General features: G+C 40.9%; 2 protein-coding genes across 26 annotated transcripts in view; one reads left to right on the top strand and one right to left on the bottom strand.

Annotated features, from left to right (window-relative positions):
- Positions 1-14,002, bottom strand: part of JPH1 (junctophilin 1) — a 113,072-nt gene extending 99,070 nt beyond the window's left edge. For 4 of the 21 annotated variants that reach the window (XR_005224291.2, XR_006288481.1, XM_043539446.1 and 1 more), the window contains exons 1-2: positions 13,462-13,992; positions 6,051-6,807 (exon numbers count right to left, since the gene is read on the bottom strand). Coding sequence is in view for 17 of the 21 variants with exons in the window: in XM_043539446.1 (XP_043395381.1) it covers positions 6,051-6,807; positions 13,462-13,840 (1,136 nt within the window). In the remaining 4 variants the exon portion in view is untranslated. Of the gene's footprint in view, positions 1-6,050; positions 6,808-12,887; positions 13,271-13,461 lie in introns of those variants that run through there. The other 17 variants (XR_006288482.1, XM_043539453.1, XM_043539457.1 and 14 more) reach the window with 10 other exon arrangements.
- Positions 14,003-14,040: 38 nt separating this feature from the next.
- The window catches only part of GDAP1 (ganglioside induced differentiation associated protein 1), a 52,761-nt gene continuing 51,586 nt past the window's right edge, over positions 14,041-15,215 (top strand). For 3 of the 5 annotated variants that reach the window (XM_043539444.1, XM_027826029.3, XM_027826027.3), the window contains exon 1: positions 14,041-14,264. The gene's annotated coding sequence lies outside the window, so the exon portion shown is untranslated. Of the gene's footprint in view, positions 14,369-15,215 lie in introns of all 5 variants that reach the window. The other 2 variants (XM_037892410.2, XM_037892407.2) reach the window with 1 other exon arrangement.

The raw sequence follows: 15,215 nt of genomic DNA, 5'->3' as shown, positions 1-15,215 counted from the left end.
ATATTCACTTTTTAGATGTGTATCTTGTCTTTCTGTTGTAGCAGGGATTGGTCTACAATTCTTAACTGTTGAGCAGCTTTGTATGTATATGATGATTTTGTAATGATGTCCATTTATTTTTGATTAATTGCTATGACAGTAATTATGTCAAAAAGACACCAGTAAAAATAAATAGGAAAGCACATTCTGAGTCAGGATAGAATTTAGGTTGATGGAGGTCATGCTTAACTAACTTGCTCGATTACTTTATAGATCCTACAGTCATGATAAAAGAAAAGCAGAATACATAAAACAGATTTTCAGAAAGCTTTTGACATCTTCCATATATCAAGAGATTAATGGCAACAAAGAGTCTGAGAACAGGAAGCAAAACAGTGCACTAGATAAAAGGGAAAAAAAAGACAGCTACAAATGGAAGTTTTACAAGTTGAACAAGGGTTATGAATCCAGGCTCAGTCCCAAAATTTCAGTAACAGTTATTAAACAACTAAATTATTTGGCCAAGATACTGAAAATAAACATTTCCAAATCTGTAGATAATACTGAAATTAGAATTGGAGTAAAAAATAATTTGCAATACAACTAGAATAAAAGGGAAAGGCATCATTTGAGTCATTGAGTAAGTACACTGAAAATGCTGAAAATGGTAAAATAATTAGTTTGGGAACAACGAATGAAGAAGCTAGGGAATCTGTGCTAAACAGCCATTCTGCACATTCATTCATAGAGTCGTAGATTATAAAGCCAGAAGGGACCATTGTGATGATCCAGCTTGACCTCCTGTATAACACAGGCCGTAGAACTTCTCAGAACTAATTTCTTTTGGAACTAGAGCATATCTTTTGAAAAACATCTGGAGATGAATGGATCAGGAAATGAATTTTAGAGTTACTAAAGAAAAATTGCTGAAACTCTCAGCCAGGAATACAGCTGCAAAAAAAGAAGGCAAGCAGAAACTTATTGTATTACCTGAAGAATGATCAATAAGAAAAAGAATGGTTCCTGTTGTATTGGATAAACCCTTGTTAGACCCCCAAATAGAACTGTGTGTATATAATTGTTTACGGTTTACAAATTGTTCTTCTGAGAGGGTGCATCACAGATTTTTTTAATCCCAGAAGGTACCATTATTATAATTTAGTCTGGTATCGTTCATAATACAAGCCACAGAATTTCACCTACTAATTCCTGCATAAAACTCCAATCTTGTTAAGTCAGAGCATCTCTCTTATCACAGTCTCAAGAAAATCAGTTATGGAAAGGCTTAATGAGTTTGAATGATTTCCATTTGAAAAGACAAGAGAAACTATTCACACTACTGAACAGCGTCAAAAATTAGGATACAGCCCAAGAGCTAGGATTAAAAAGGGAATTATTCTTATGCTACCAGTATTTAATGCTGAGGATACTAATAAACACAGAACGAGTTTCCAAAATGACTAAAGGTAATTTAAGCAAAAGTTACAGAATAGAGTTTGGTTGACTTATGGAGGAGACTGAGGCAAGGTGATGGTGAATAAAAAGGAAAGTTGAATGGAGATCAACCCAAAATGGGTAGTCTTGCTAAACCAGACTGCCTCTCTTTTTTGTTAAAGGATTATATTTTTCTGACATGGAACATTCCCTGATGTGCCCATAAACATTAATTTATAAAACTATATGCACGTACATATCATGGATTCACTCTACGCTACCTCTCAAAATGTTTATCAACCACATCCTCAACCCTCTTAATCCTTTATAATCATCTCTCCATCCTATCTCCACTGTCCTAAACAATTAGGACAGCAGAGGGTCAATATAATGTGTGCCTTCCCTATATGAATGTCCTTCAAGACAAGTCTCTACTGGTCTTTAATCCTACCTTAGAACTTCGTTGTTGTTTACTTATGATTGACACTCAAGTATTTTCTGATGCTCTGTTATGTGTTTGCTCTTGTATGCACTTGATTGCTTCAGGATGACAAAAGCTGATTACAAAAAGCAGAGGTGGAGAATAGATTTCAAGGGCTATCAAGAAGTACTTGTATATCAATCTAGGTACATATCCAGCTCTCATTATCAATTTATTTTTCTTAATTTCATCCTGTAACTTCAATTACACATGGTACCAGACTCAATAATCTTTCTCAAATCACATTTAGGGCTTGTCTACACTTGCAGTGCTGCAGTGGTGCAGCTGCAGTGCTTAGTGAAAACGCTACCTATGCCGACAGGAGAGCTTCTCCCATCGGCCTAGGTACTCCACCTTCCTGAGAGGTGGTAGCTATGATGATGGGAGCAGCTCTCCCATCAACATAGTGCTGCCTACACCAGGAGTTTGGTGAGTATAACTGTGTCGCTCTGGGTGCAGATTTTCCCTTACCCCTGAGTGACATACTTATACTGACATAAGTTTGTAGTGTAGACCAGGGCTCAGCTATTGCTCAGCAAAACTATAGATAATTTTATTCTTTAAATTCCTTGTAACAACCAATTCTTCTACCCTTTTATCTACCCTTTATTTATTGCGCTCCTTTACATTCTATCTTATTTGTCTACATTTTTTAGGAAGAAGGTGTTCAGAAATGAATACACTATTACAAATAGTTTCTGTAGTCATACTTTGGGGGACCCTTACCTCCACCTACTTAAAATGGTGTTTCTGCATATCCAGCCTTTACTAATTTACATCTTTTGAAGACTTTACGAACATCTGTAGTGGGGCAGCTGCCCCACTCTTGCATGGAAGGGGTTAAAGCACGCCAGAGAGGCTGCGCAGAGCCCAGACAATCCTGGGAGGGCTTATTGGGAGCCAATCAAGTGGAGGCTTGAAAGTAGCCTCTCAGGGCCATGCTGGGCCCTATAAGAAGGCTGCAGGGCAGAGAGGAGTGGAGTCTCTCCCTGGAAGGCAAAGGGAGAACTGGCTGGGAGAGGGAGAGGGAGAGGGAGAGGGAGAGGGAGAAAAAAAAAAAAAAAAAAAAGCACCTAAGACAGGGCTGGGCAGGGTCAGCAGAGGCTGGGAGAGCTCTAGGCTGATGACTGCCAGACTGGGGCCCTGACAGAAAGGGGCAGAAAAGGTGCTGGGGCTAGGGCGAAGTGGCCACGGGAAACAGGCAGTAGAGGAGAGTTGGAAGAGGGCAGTAAGTGGCTGCAGGTAGAGGGTCCTTTCTTTCCCCCCCACTTGCTAGTGATGAGAGCGGCTAAGCCAGACTGCAGTTTGCCCTTGGAGGAAGGGGCAAGACTGAGGACTGCAGTGAGCCACTGAGGCAAGTGACATAACCAGAAACTGCCGGTCCCCTGGAAAGGGGGTGGGGGAGAGCCAGTGGAGCAGGCACAGCTGGAGGACAGTGTCCAGAAGTGGAGGCTGCAGTCCGGGAGGGACCTGGGTCCAACTGTAAGGACGGTGGAGACCGAGAAAGTAATGGAGAGTGAGACACCACTAACGAAGGTGCACTGCTGAAAGAGTTAATTCCCAAACCAACCAGCAGGAGGCACCGCTGTGGTGAGTCTGCACCCCGTTACAACATCATTTACAAACTGTTAAAGATTCTTTAAAATATTACTCTAATTTTTTTTTATTAGGAAGCAGTACACTGGTTAAAAAATAATCTTTATTTTTCTTTAGATCCATGTTTTTTTAACTTCAGAATATACTATGATCTGCTTTATTATCAAAATGTGTACAGTATGATGCATTTCTTTACTCAACCTACTTTTAAATCTTCTGATAAAACTTAAATTCTCATTCTGGATTTTTTATGTTGTTGTTTTAAAATTAGTTATTGCTTCAACTCTTTGCTAAATGGTTATGCTGCCAAAGGCCTCCCTGACTTCTTTGCAGAATCCAATTACTAACACTCATTTGAGGGCAAACTGTGTTGCCAAGCAGATTTACCTCTAATTGGATAGTGCTCCTCAGGGTTCGTTAGTAGCCCAATAACTTCTTTATGTGTTTGCCACTCAACTACTTTTCGGTATAAATCATCCAAAAATTCAACTTCTTCCATGTATTTGGGGCTCACTCTTTGAATTATTTATTAGTATTACTTATGTGCAGCGAATATACCTTTTTAATTCTATGCACTAGTGGCTGTACAGTTCAAGCAAAAGTTGATGTCAGCAGTGGAAGGTCATCTTTAACAAGTGTAATATGGCATATTCTCTTTCTAACACTCCAGTCAATATTTCCTCACTGCATCTTTTTTTTAAAAGCTGTTTTTATGGTGACAGTAAATTGCAAGTAGAGTCTGATTGAGAAAACTAATTTGAAATGTGGAAAGTTGCCAGAAAGCTCTATTTTATTTATTTACATTTATAAACAATAAAGAGTGCCTATGCATTTGCTTTAAGCGCCCTTGACAAAACACTTAAAAATGATCATAAACTGCCTATATTACCATATAATTTAAACTGCGGCAATTCCATCTCAGATAGCCCCAAACCAACAAACAAGAAAATTAAAAGCTGAAACAGCCTTCCTTCTTTCTCTGTTAACCACCCTCATAATTCTCTCTCATTTTCAAACACTTGGGGAAAAAAACCCATGAAGTTTGCAACATGCCCTGAACGTCATCAGGTTCTGGTTATTTCAGATCCAATGGGGGAAGCAAGTTCCAAAACTGAGTCCCCTCAGAGAACACCCTGCCAAGTGGGTCTCTATCCCCATCTAGAGTTAAGGGATTCCAGCTGAAATGAGTGAAAAGAGGCTCTCTCTCAAATAAGTAGGTAGGTCGTGATTCACAAAGAAACTTAGGTATGGTGACACTCAACATCACCATGTATAACTTTTAGGTACTTAAAAAAAAATCACTTGGATTCACAAAGCTTGAGTTAGGCACCTAGATCCCTATACAGAGAGATAGGTGCCTCCAAAACAGGATTCATGAAAGCCAGCATGCTAGACGACGCCTCACGTAAACTAGCCAATGGGAGGTGCCAAGCTCAGAGGTATGCTAAGACCTGCCCCTCTCTTTTGGATAGGTGCCTAAGTCTGGGCTGCAGGGAGGCTCCTCCCTCTGCATGGGATTCTCAGCTGCAAACCCTCTCCTGGCATTAGGGAGACTTGAACTGTGTGGGAGGGGTGTTGCTAATAGATAGATGTTTTGAGCACAACTGTACAAATGCGTCTTTTGCATTCCAGGTGAGTTCTCTAACGACTGGCCTGAAAGTTATGAAGGAGCTCCTCCTCCTCCTCACCCTGGAATTTTGTGTAAGCTTCCCTAGAAAGGCCCAATCTGGTAGGTGAGCTCTGAGCATGCTTACCAGATCAGGTCCTGCAGGTGAGTTTGGCAATGGAAAGCCTGTCCTCCCCAGGTTCATGCATTCTCCGGGGCTCAGGCCTCCGGATGCCTGGCATGGGGCTGCAGCATGCATGCATGCTCAGAGGCAGACACATAGGCACTTAGGGAGCTTTTATTGCAAAAATTTAGAAGCCAATCTATTTTAGGTGCCTGCAGGGTTCAGGGGCAACTGAGCAGGGGTTCTGTGAATCCCAGTGGGGCATGATTCTGGGATTAAGGCACCTAAAGTGCTAGTTAGGCACTTAAGTTCTTTTGTGAATCGAGTCCTTAGGGTGTTACAAGTCAAAACGAACACCTTACATTTTACCTGAAAACCTACAGTAAAGAAGAACAAATCACTAAGCAAAAGTGTAACATGCTTATGGCAAGATATTCCACTTTATAAGCAAGCCACCACATTCTTCACCAGTTTAATTTTCAAGATGGCGTATAAAGGTGAAACCCCATGTGTACAACGGAATGCAATGATCTAATTTAGTAGTAGTTCTATATTTTAGGTGCAAGTGTGCAAGACTGACAGTATATTTCTGAAGTGTGCAAGTAATACTTCTCTCAAGTTATGGGGGCAACTTCTATTCTCAGGTTCACATATACAACTTCATTAAAGTCAGTTAAGATGCACATATGAAACAGAGCTGAATATTGCCCATTGAAGACAACAATTTGTACTCAAACTTTTAAGAGTCTCTGTCAATATAACTTACTGCAGACAATACATTTTTTGTTGCTACACCAAGTGGCAAAAGTATGCATTTTGCAATTACATACCTTGAAGATGCAATTTCCACTTTGGTTCTTGCCATAGCAGCTGCCCTTTGTGCACCCTCTAGGGCTCTGTCCACTTTTTCTTTAGTTTTGGTGTTTCTTATTGGTATAAGTTGCTTCCTTATTCCACGGACCAAAACATTGTTTTTATATTTTCCCTCTTCCTTTGTGCCATCTGGAAATATGGTGCATCCATATCCATGCCTTTTATTATTTAGCCATTCTCCTTCATATTTCATACCATTTGAACGCTCACTAATACCAAAACCACTGCGCTTGTCATTCTTCCACTCTCCCATGTACGTTTCTGTTGTGGTGGCATCAACATGGTCTTCCATAGGGCAATAATCACAGTCACCATCTCCAAAACTAATCGTAGAGTTGGCATCACTAGAACTAATTCTGCTCATAGCAGCATCACTCCTGACAGAGCTACGTTTGCTAGATATTGATGATTTAGATTCAGATTTTCTAAGTTTTATACTACCAAGAAGGGATCCTCTTCTGAACAAGCCGCCTCTTTTCTTACTACTCATGGCTTCCGGGTCACTGTGAAAATTCAAAACAAACCCACCTCTTGTTCCAGCTGGGCTGTCTGAAGTAATGTCATGCAGAACAGTGCCATTGCTCTGCTCACTACGAAGTGAGGCTAGAGATGTTCGGAGGGGTGACCGGATCACAGTTGCCATGCCATAAGGTACACTTTGACGTACACCATATCCGTGCCGCATCCCTCCTGTCCACTGTCCCTGGTATGTACCTTTTAAAAGAATAACCAATGGAAACAACATTTAAGAAGCAATTCAGTTACAGAGGAACTGATGCCATCACTATAATAGTATACCTACTGTCAACTATTTTATCAACCATATTTTTGGCAAAATTTCATCAGAAAAGGCAACACATTTTACATGGTAAAAAGAAAACTAGAATAGAAAAATATTTTTCTAACTTTTTAAAAATTATTCTGCCGTTTAATAAAAACTTAACATTTCAAATGAACCCAGTACTCAGACAGCTAAAAATCCAATTGTGTCCAGTCGGGTTTTAATCCGGGTCTCTCAACAAAAAGGCACTCCTAATGGTTTACCGCACAATGATTCCTTGCACACTAGTTTCAAAATATATTTTAACAGAGAAAAAAAAACATCTAATTTTTCTGAGATGCCAGGAATGAAATGGTAGTATATTACCTTTGCCTCTTCTTACTCCTTGTGAAATTTTGGCATTTACATTTTTTGCTGCCAACAAATATTTCGCTATCATGAATAATGAATAGCTGTGTTCTCTATAAAATCAATAACTTCCCTGTAGGTTGTATTTCATTTCAGACTTTCATTCTATTTGTAGCAACAGAAATACAGTCTTATGAGACAAAGAACCCAGGAAAATAGTATACATCTTATCCTGCAGTCTGATCATAAGCAAAAGTCCCACTGAAATCAGTGGGAGATCTGCTTAAGAAACAACTGAGTTCAGGTCCAAAGACAACATGTTCAAGGCCTTGATCAGCCATAATGAAATTTAGAACAATAATGACTGAGACATGGAAAATAGTTTTGCTTGTAAATTTTCTTTTTATATTTAATTAAATAACTAAATCAGAACTAAGGCAGAAACTTCAAGTTTCTCTCACTATTCACTTAAATATGAAAAGAATTTGAAGTAACCTCTCATTTGTGCTGCATTTGTGCTCATTTGCATGTAGTTAGGACAAGCCAATGGCAGAATAACAGAGAATTAAGGGATACCATTTTAGCTGTACCTGAATATGTTATGTCACAGTCTTAACACTGAATTTTTTTTTTAAAATGGAAACAGAAGAGGGAGGGAGTTGCATAACATTTGAAAAGAGGCAATCACAGATATCTGTTTCAGATTAGCTGCCGTGTTAATCTGTATGTGTAAAAAGAAAAGGAGTACTTGTGGCACCTTAGGGACTAACAAATTTATTTGAGCATAAGCTTTCGCAAAAGCTTATGCTCAAATAAATTTGTTAGTCTCTAAGGTGCCACAAGTACTCCTTTTCTTTTTACAGATATCTGTGTGATTGAAGTTGTATTTTCTGGGTTTAAAAAAGTGAATTCAGGTTACGCCCTGGTACATGGTTGTCTCCTTAAGAACATAGGAACTACCATACTGGGTCAGTGGTTCACCTAGTTCAATATCCTGCATCTGATGATACCCAATACTAGATGTGTTAGAGGAAAGTGCGAGAAACCCTACAATAGGCAGATGTGTCCCCTGAGAAGTTCTTGTCCTAATCCTTAAAAGTTAGAAATTGATTTAATCTCCCTCTCTCCTCCCCCCACCCACTGCCCAAAATACTAACATACATAACTCTGAATATTCTTAGAAAAGTACTAATAAGCAATTTTTAAAATATCCTTGTTTGGTTTTACTCTGTTAGCTGCATAACACATTAAATTGCTCTTTAGAGAAATATATTTGACATTTTGAAGTCAGTGATTTTCTGTAAATGTTTGCATTTGTCAAAAGCTTCAAATTTTAACATCATTTAAAGCTTAATTTGAGTAATTTGTCTGAAATTAAATCTCAGTTTTATGTACATAGTCCAGCTTGGTTATGCATCTGTGTGACAATTAATCAATATACAATATTACCACCATTCACCACTTATCATATCTGTCTGAACATACTAATTTAAAAACATCAGTTTATAAGCTTTGTCACAAAGATTTTTTTAACCAATTTATACTTCATATAATGTTAAATAAGCTCAACAATGTAACTATTTAGTGTTAAAATATTCTAGCAAGTGGAAGGTTTTCCTTTCTAACAGATGGCGGCTGACATCAACAGTAAGCAACTTTCTTAGATTCTCTTTCCCTCTCTGTATCCTAGATACCTGCTGAAGCACTGGTGTTTAAGGCTGCTGAATCTAGAAATGTGGTTATTTAGAAATACTCAACAGATGGAGCAGAGCAAATAAAAAACATAAGCATAATACATGGATATGGTCTGTAAATAGTTTTAAAAGTACAGTCTTTTTCTTGACATTTGTTACTTTAATAAATATTTTTCCTGGAAATAAATGTATAAATATTCTAGCATAGCTGAAGCTATATTTTGCCCCCACTTCCACCCATGTGATTACAAAAGGTATACTGAGGTGAGAATCCGGCTACAGATGTTTTGCTGCTTCATATATCAACTGTCTGATTTGTTATGCCAGTAATAACTGTTCTGTTACTTTGAAGTACACTTGACTCTCATTTAGACTAGGCCCTATTACACCATGTTGGCATCCGACCCCATAGCCTCTTTACATTGCCAGAACAGTATAGATCTGGATCAGGTCCACTCTATTTAAATAAAAAAAGTTATCATAAATATCAAAGCTAGGATGGTCTTCAATTTTTCTTGATCATAAAATTTTTATTTTGAAAAGTGAACACAGTAGATCAAAAACATATAAGCCAATTATGATGTATGTTTTTCACTGCTTTCTAGGAGAAAATGGAAATGGTTATGATTTTCTCTGGAGAGCATTAAAACCAGGACAATTAATTTACACTTATGTGCTTATCAGACTCTTCTTTCTACTGGGACAATGAAATCAAGGCCAGCTCCTTTTTAAAAAAAAGAAAAGAAAAATTAGCTAACGAGGAAGTGGAGTATTCTATAAATCAAACATATTGGGGTGGTGAGGGAGAGGGAAACAAACAAACACCATGCCATGGATATTTCATCTGATTTGTGTGTGAAGTTTTGCAGTGCAACAATTCTCAAGAACTCACACATTTGGTTGTAATTAGGCATTAATCAAAAAGGTATCCCTCTCTTTATTACTACTAGGTGGTATCATGGTGAAAAGTGTCCACTCTTGCATTAAGTTTTCCAGTTACATTCGAAATATTTTCCCTTTAAAAAGTATGCTGAAAGCATACATATAGATAAATGTGGAAACAATAGTTTTACGTAAATTATAGTTGCATCTATTATTTCCAAAGTGAACATTTAAGAAGTTGTTATAGGGATATGATTATCCAAAATAATACTGTAATATAATGAAAGGCTTACATATTCAATAGACAACATGATCTACAAAAAAATCTAATGGAAAGCTTGTGGTTCCTGTGCAATGCATACTCATTCATGCAAGAAACAACATGCTTTTTTTCGTGTTCATTTTAACTATAACTGATAGTTCTAATTAGTGCCATTGATAGCGGCTTTAAGGCTACCACTGTCATTACCAAGTGATTTAAAAACTGCATGTGCTCCTCAAAGAAACGAGCTACAACAGGGCCACACAGCGAAATAGTTGAATTCAGTACAGTTAAATTCGCTAATCGTTTTGGATGGCCCAAAATTGCATTTGTCAGCAAATAACTATCGATCTAAAAAGTTTACCTAGCTCTAATTAAGACCTAAATTTATAACCTTTTCCATGTAGATTTAGTTGAACGTCAGTTTCAAAAGCACATACACACAATGGACTGTAATACTCTGGTGTTGCAGATGAAAATCAAAGGAAGTTTTGTATGCAGACAGAAAGCAGAAATTTGCTTGTTGCCAGTGTTTGCTATTTCTACACTTATATGTACATCCCTCCCACACTAACACACTTTAGAGAAAACTATTGTGGAAACTTTCTGTTTAGATTCTTTTTTTAAACCATTAAAATCTAAGTCTCAGTACATACATAAAGTTATTTCATTATGCTAGTGTTCTCCAGGACAACAAACAATGGCGTGTAATTACAAGCTACTTTAAAAATGAAACAAGCACGAAAAACTAGCCAACACGCAACGCACTAGCCGACTCAGCATAAAACAAACCCAATTTCTGCTTATTTTGAGCGCCTTTGGTATATGCTCAATTTGTTTGCAGTAACAATTCAGATATTTTTCTACAGGTAAAAATACTGCAGTTTCCCATTTGCTGCTGTATTGTTTGCAGTGCCTCAAAACTAAGGACCTGACTCTGCAGACACCTAAACATACGTGTAACTTAATTCACATGAGTAGTTCCATTAAAATCAATGGGAATGCACATGCTCAAATATACTGACATGCTCTTAAGTGTTTGCAGAATTGGGGCCTTAGTAATAGATTTAGATTTACAAGAACAAAAATTCTTAAGATAGGATAGTGTGGATTTTTTATAAAGTTACTGACTTCCAAACTATCTATGAAGACACTGACCTCTGAATTACATTCTGCTTCACTGAGAAGAGGAAAAAAACCTAAAAATCATGGATTCCCACAATTACACTGTTCTTTTTTAGGGTATGTTAATTATTGAGAAACCTATTTCTAACAATAATGAGCATGCTAATTTACTTTAAAAATATGGTAAACTAATTATACTTGTCGTCTGCCCTTCTTAAGCTTCTAATCCACCAGAAAAAAAAAATCCTACAGTGTAGTGAAAGTGAACTAAAACTCTGATCATGTTTTAGAATGAAATAAATAAAAAACCTGCATGTATCCTCTAGGCAGAGACCAAGCATAAAAACTTTCAGCCCCAAGAGATCACTATGAGCATGTGAAAACACTTTTAAAAAAATCCCAATATAAAACTAACTATAAAATTAATGTATTTTAACTTTATTATACAATTAATTTTATGGTCTCTCTAAATTTTGGAATAAAAAGCTTCCTTTGGAAGCATGCAGCTCTACTTCCCCTTAGCACATGGGCATCCATTCTTTGCTGCATCTCTTCCGGGTCTGACCACAAGTCGCTAATCAAACTTCATGTAGAAACTGATACACAGCATTACTTAAGAGGCCTGAACCAAAGATTTGTTTTTAAGTCACAAGGAAGGCAGATTTTATATATTATCGTTTTGCTAAATTACACTTCTTGCACAGCACTCACACACTTTCACACAAATTTAAACTTGCAAAATGTACATGACAAATGTTAAACTAAGTAACATTTCTAAAAGATTTCAGCTCTAAAAAATTAGGCCAGATTCTCCCCTTACATTGGGATAGATCAAGTAATTCCATTAGTCACTGCTCTCACTTACACTGATTTTACACTGCTGTAACTCCAAAAGCTACAGCCGTGTAAAATCAGCGTGAGAGCAGAAACAGGCCCATCTGTCTTTTGTGTGGCACGTGAAACGACACATGTACATTATGATTAAATGAAACTGTGCAACTGCGTAAGCTTTACTCATGCGTCATCTTGCTGAACCTCAACTTGACACCCCTTGATACATTAAATATGATGTCAGAAGTCACTAAGACATACTTATCCCAAAATATGGGAGAGTTTTAGGAGGGTTGGTTTTTTAGGGGGGAGGGGCAGGGGGCTGTAAAGGAGAGAAACAGCAGCTGGCCTGCTTATTTCAAAACATGATTTGTTTGTATTTAGAATCACTTGTGGGTTTTTTTTAAGTTACAATATTTCTGTGTTAATTAAATAAGCTCATTTAATAAAAATGTGGGTGGGGCTAAGATTCATTAATTCTAATAATGTGTAATCTATTTGGCCACTGTTTAGCTTTCTCGTGAATTTATCAATATTGTTTCCCCGCACAAACTCTCAAAAGCAAGTGATTGGATTTGTCTGACCGTTTTCTTTATGACAGAATATGTAACTGTTGCTAAATCAACTAACACCACCTGTGAAACCTCCAGCAGTTGTACAAAGAACAGGCAAAAACCAATGTTTGCAAGCAATCGCAATTTCTTTCTAAAGTTTAGGAATCTGCAAACATTTCTACCCGCTGGAGAAGGAAAAACGATAGCCCTGGGAATGTGGGCTTTTAAAAGGGAAACCATGAAACAGCTCATAAATTTCATCTCCTCAGCATATATTACTCAAATGCAGCGTTTCTAACAGGATAATTAACATTAACCTTAGGTCACCTCGCAACAGTGTAACCGACACTTTGTTTTCATTGCCCTGAGTGTAAAGCAACGGTAGCTTCCTTTGTGAACCTTCCTCCATTCCGCTCCGTGTCACATTAGTACTAGCGGTCCAGCTCCAGGATCGAGGCCTCACTGAACTCCCTGTCAGTTGGCTGCAGTTTCAACCACTGACAACGGGGAATCTGCTCGCAGGCTCAGCAGCTGCCCCCTTGCAAAGCATGCACCGCTCCCGCGGTTTCGATGGGGCCCTGCTCGCGCGCGCAATCTATACACAAAAGGGGCGGGGGGTGGGCGCGAAACTTTGTCAAGAGTTGAGTTGAGACTCCTCCTCCTTCCCCTGACCCGGACTCCTGGCAGCGGGGGCCTGGGCGGGGGCTGAGCAGCTCCTGCGAGAGCCAAGGCGCCCGGGGCTGCGTGCGTGGGGCGCGCCAGGTGGCAGCGGCACACGTGTGTGTGTGTGTGTGCGCGCACACACATGCCGTGCGTGTGGCCCGCCAGGCGTGTTGCACCCAGCCCCGCGCGCCAGGGGGCGGGCGCGCTCCCCTCCCGCGGGGCGCTCACCTCCATCCCCGTAGGTCTCCACGCCGTAGCCGTCCTGCAGCCCGTTGCTCCAGGTGCCCTCGTAGCGGGCCGGGGTGCTGAGGCTCTGCCGCACCCCGTAGCGCCCCTTGAAGCCGTGCGACCACTCGCCCCGGTACATCCACCTGCCCTTGGTCTCCACGCCCAGCCCGTGGCGCTTGCCCTGCGCCCAGTAGCCCTGGTAGGTGTTGCCGCTGGGCCAGGTGTAGCCGCCCACCACCTCGAAGCCGTGGGACCAGGAGCCCGCGTACTCGCCCTGCCCCTTGGGCCCGGTGCAGATGCCGTGCCCGTGGGCTTTGCCCTCCTCCCAGCCGCCGCAGTAGGTGCCGCCATCGTCGAAGTCGAACCTGCCGCCCGTCATTCAGGGGAGCGCGGGGCGAGCTCGGCTCCTTCGGTCCGCTGCTGCCGCCGCCGCCACCGCCGGGCTCCGGGCGCTGCGCTGCGCTCCCCGCGGCCCCTCCGCTTCCAGCGCCCCGCGCGGCAGGACTGCCAGGGCTCCTCCGCCGGCGCCCCGGAGCTCGGCGCCAGCGCCGCCCCCCGCCCCTCCCCCGCAGCCCGCCCCTCCCCCGGCTCGCACACCCGGAGGCGGCGGCAGCGGCGGTGGGGGCCGGAGCCCGGCACCCCCACCAGAGGGGTCCGTGCGCGCGCCCGCCCGCTCCTGTCCCCCGCGGGTGCCGGGGTGAGCCGAGCGTGTGGGCGCTGGAGGCGCGTGTAGGGTGAGCTCCGCTTAGCTGCCAGCGTTCCCGTGTGCAGGTGCGCTCGCAGTGCGGGACGGGTGCTGGTAGGTGAGTGTCTGTGCGCGAGCATCGGGCTATGCAGGGGTGCGTGCTGGCTGCAAGCATGTACCGGATGTGGGAGAATACAGCTCTGGCTCTGCGAAGATTTGTAGGTACGTGTTAATCTAGCTTGATAGTTACTTCTATAGTATCTGTAGCTGCCTGCGGAAAGGACACAATGTTTGCAAGTGTGTGTGGGGGGGAGGTGGCGGGTGCATATGTGACCGTAAATATTTATACATGTATGTTTTTATAGATAATGCACAAAGAGGATTCTGGGGGCAGCCTCTCTGTCTTGAAGGTGGTAGCAATGTCCCCTTTTAGAGAGAGGATGGTTTAACTTTACCAACATGCTCAAACATATTCCAAGTTTAGAATTCTTCTTTGCACTTCTCAGAGCTTTAGGTTTGGTCCCAGGAGCTAATGTTCTCTGAGTAAAGCTGAGCTGAGTTGTGGTACTTTATCTCATCTTAAATAGCATGGAAGACCCACCCTCACTGCAGTGCTAAGAGGTACTGTGCCAAACTGACAATAGTTTGAGGAAGTGAGGTCTAAGATTATGGGGCACAGGATACTGTAGTTGTATTTTTGATCTTTCAAAGACATAATGGTGTCACCTTTTAAGAAGTCTCACATTATGCCTTTAATTTGATGGCCTTTGGATGACTGGTTAGCTTCAAGTACTACCAAGTACTCTTCACCAGACATTTGGTAATCAGATAAAAATATAAGGGAAGTGACAGGAGGTGGCACAAAAGCACTGGACAAGATTTAGTGGAGAAGGAACTGGAAATTGTGTTTGGTCATATCTCAGAACTATGGGGATTGATGTTTTCTGAAACCTTAGTTTCACATTCTTTTAAAGTTACAGACAGGTTGAAAGAACATTTTAAAGCAAACTTTTCACTGCAAAGGGTGTTTGAGGAAGTTATGAGATGTATATGTATGCTCCCACGTCCC

Source organism: Chelonia mydas, chromosome 2, assembly GCF_015237465.2.
Source record: "Chelonia mydas isolate rCheMyd1 chromosome 2, rCheMyd1.pri.v2, whole genome shotgun sequence".
NCBI lineage: Eukaryota > Metazoa > Chordata > Testudines > Cheloniidae > Chelonia > Chelonia mydas.
The sequence above is the reverse complement of the archived record's forward strand: the minus strand, read 5'-3'. Positions and strand labels throughout refer to the sequence as shown.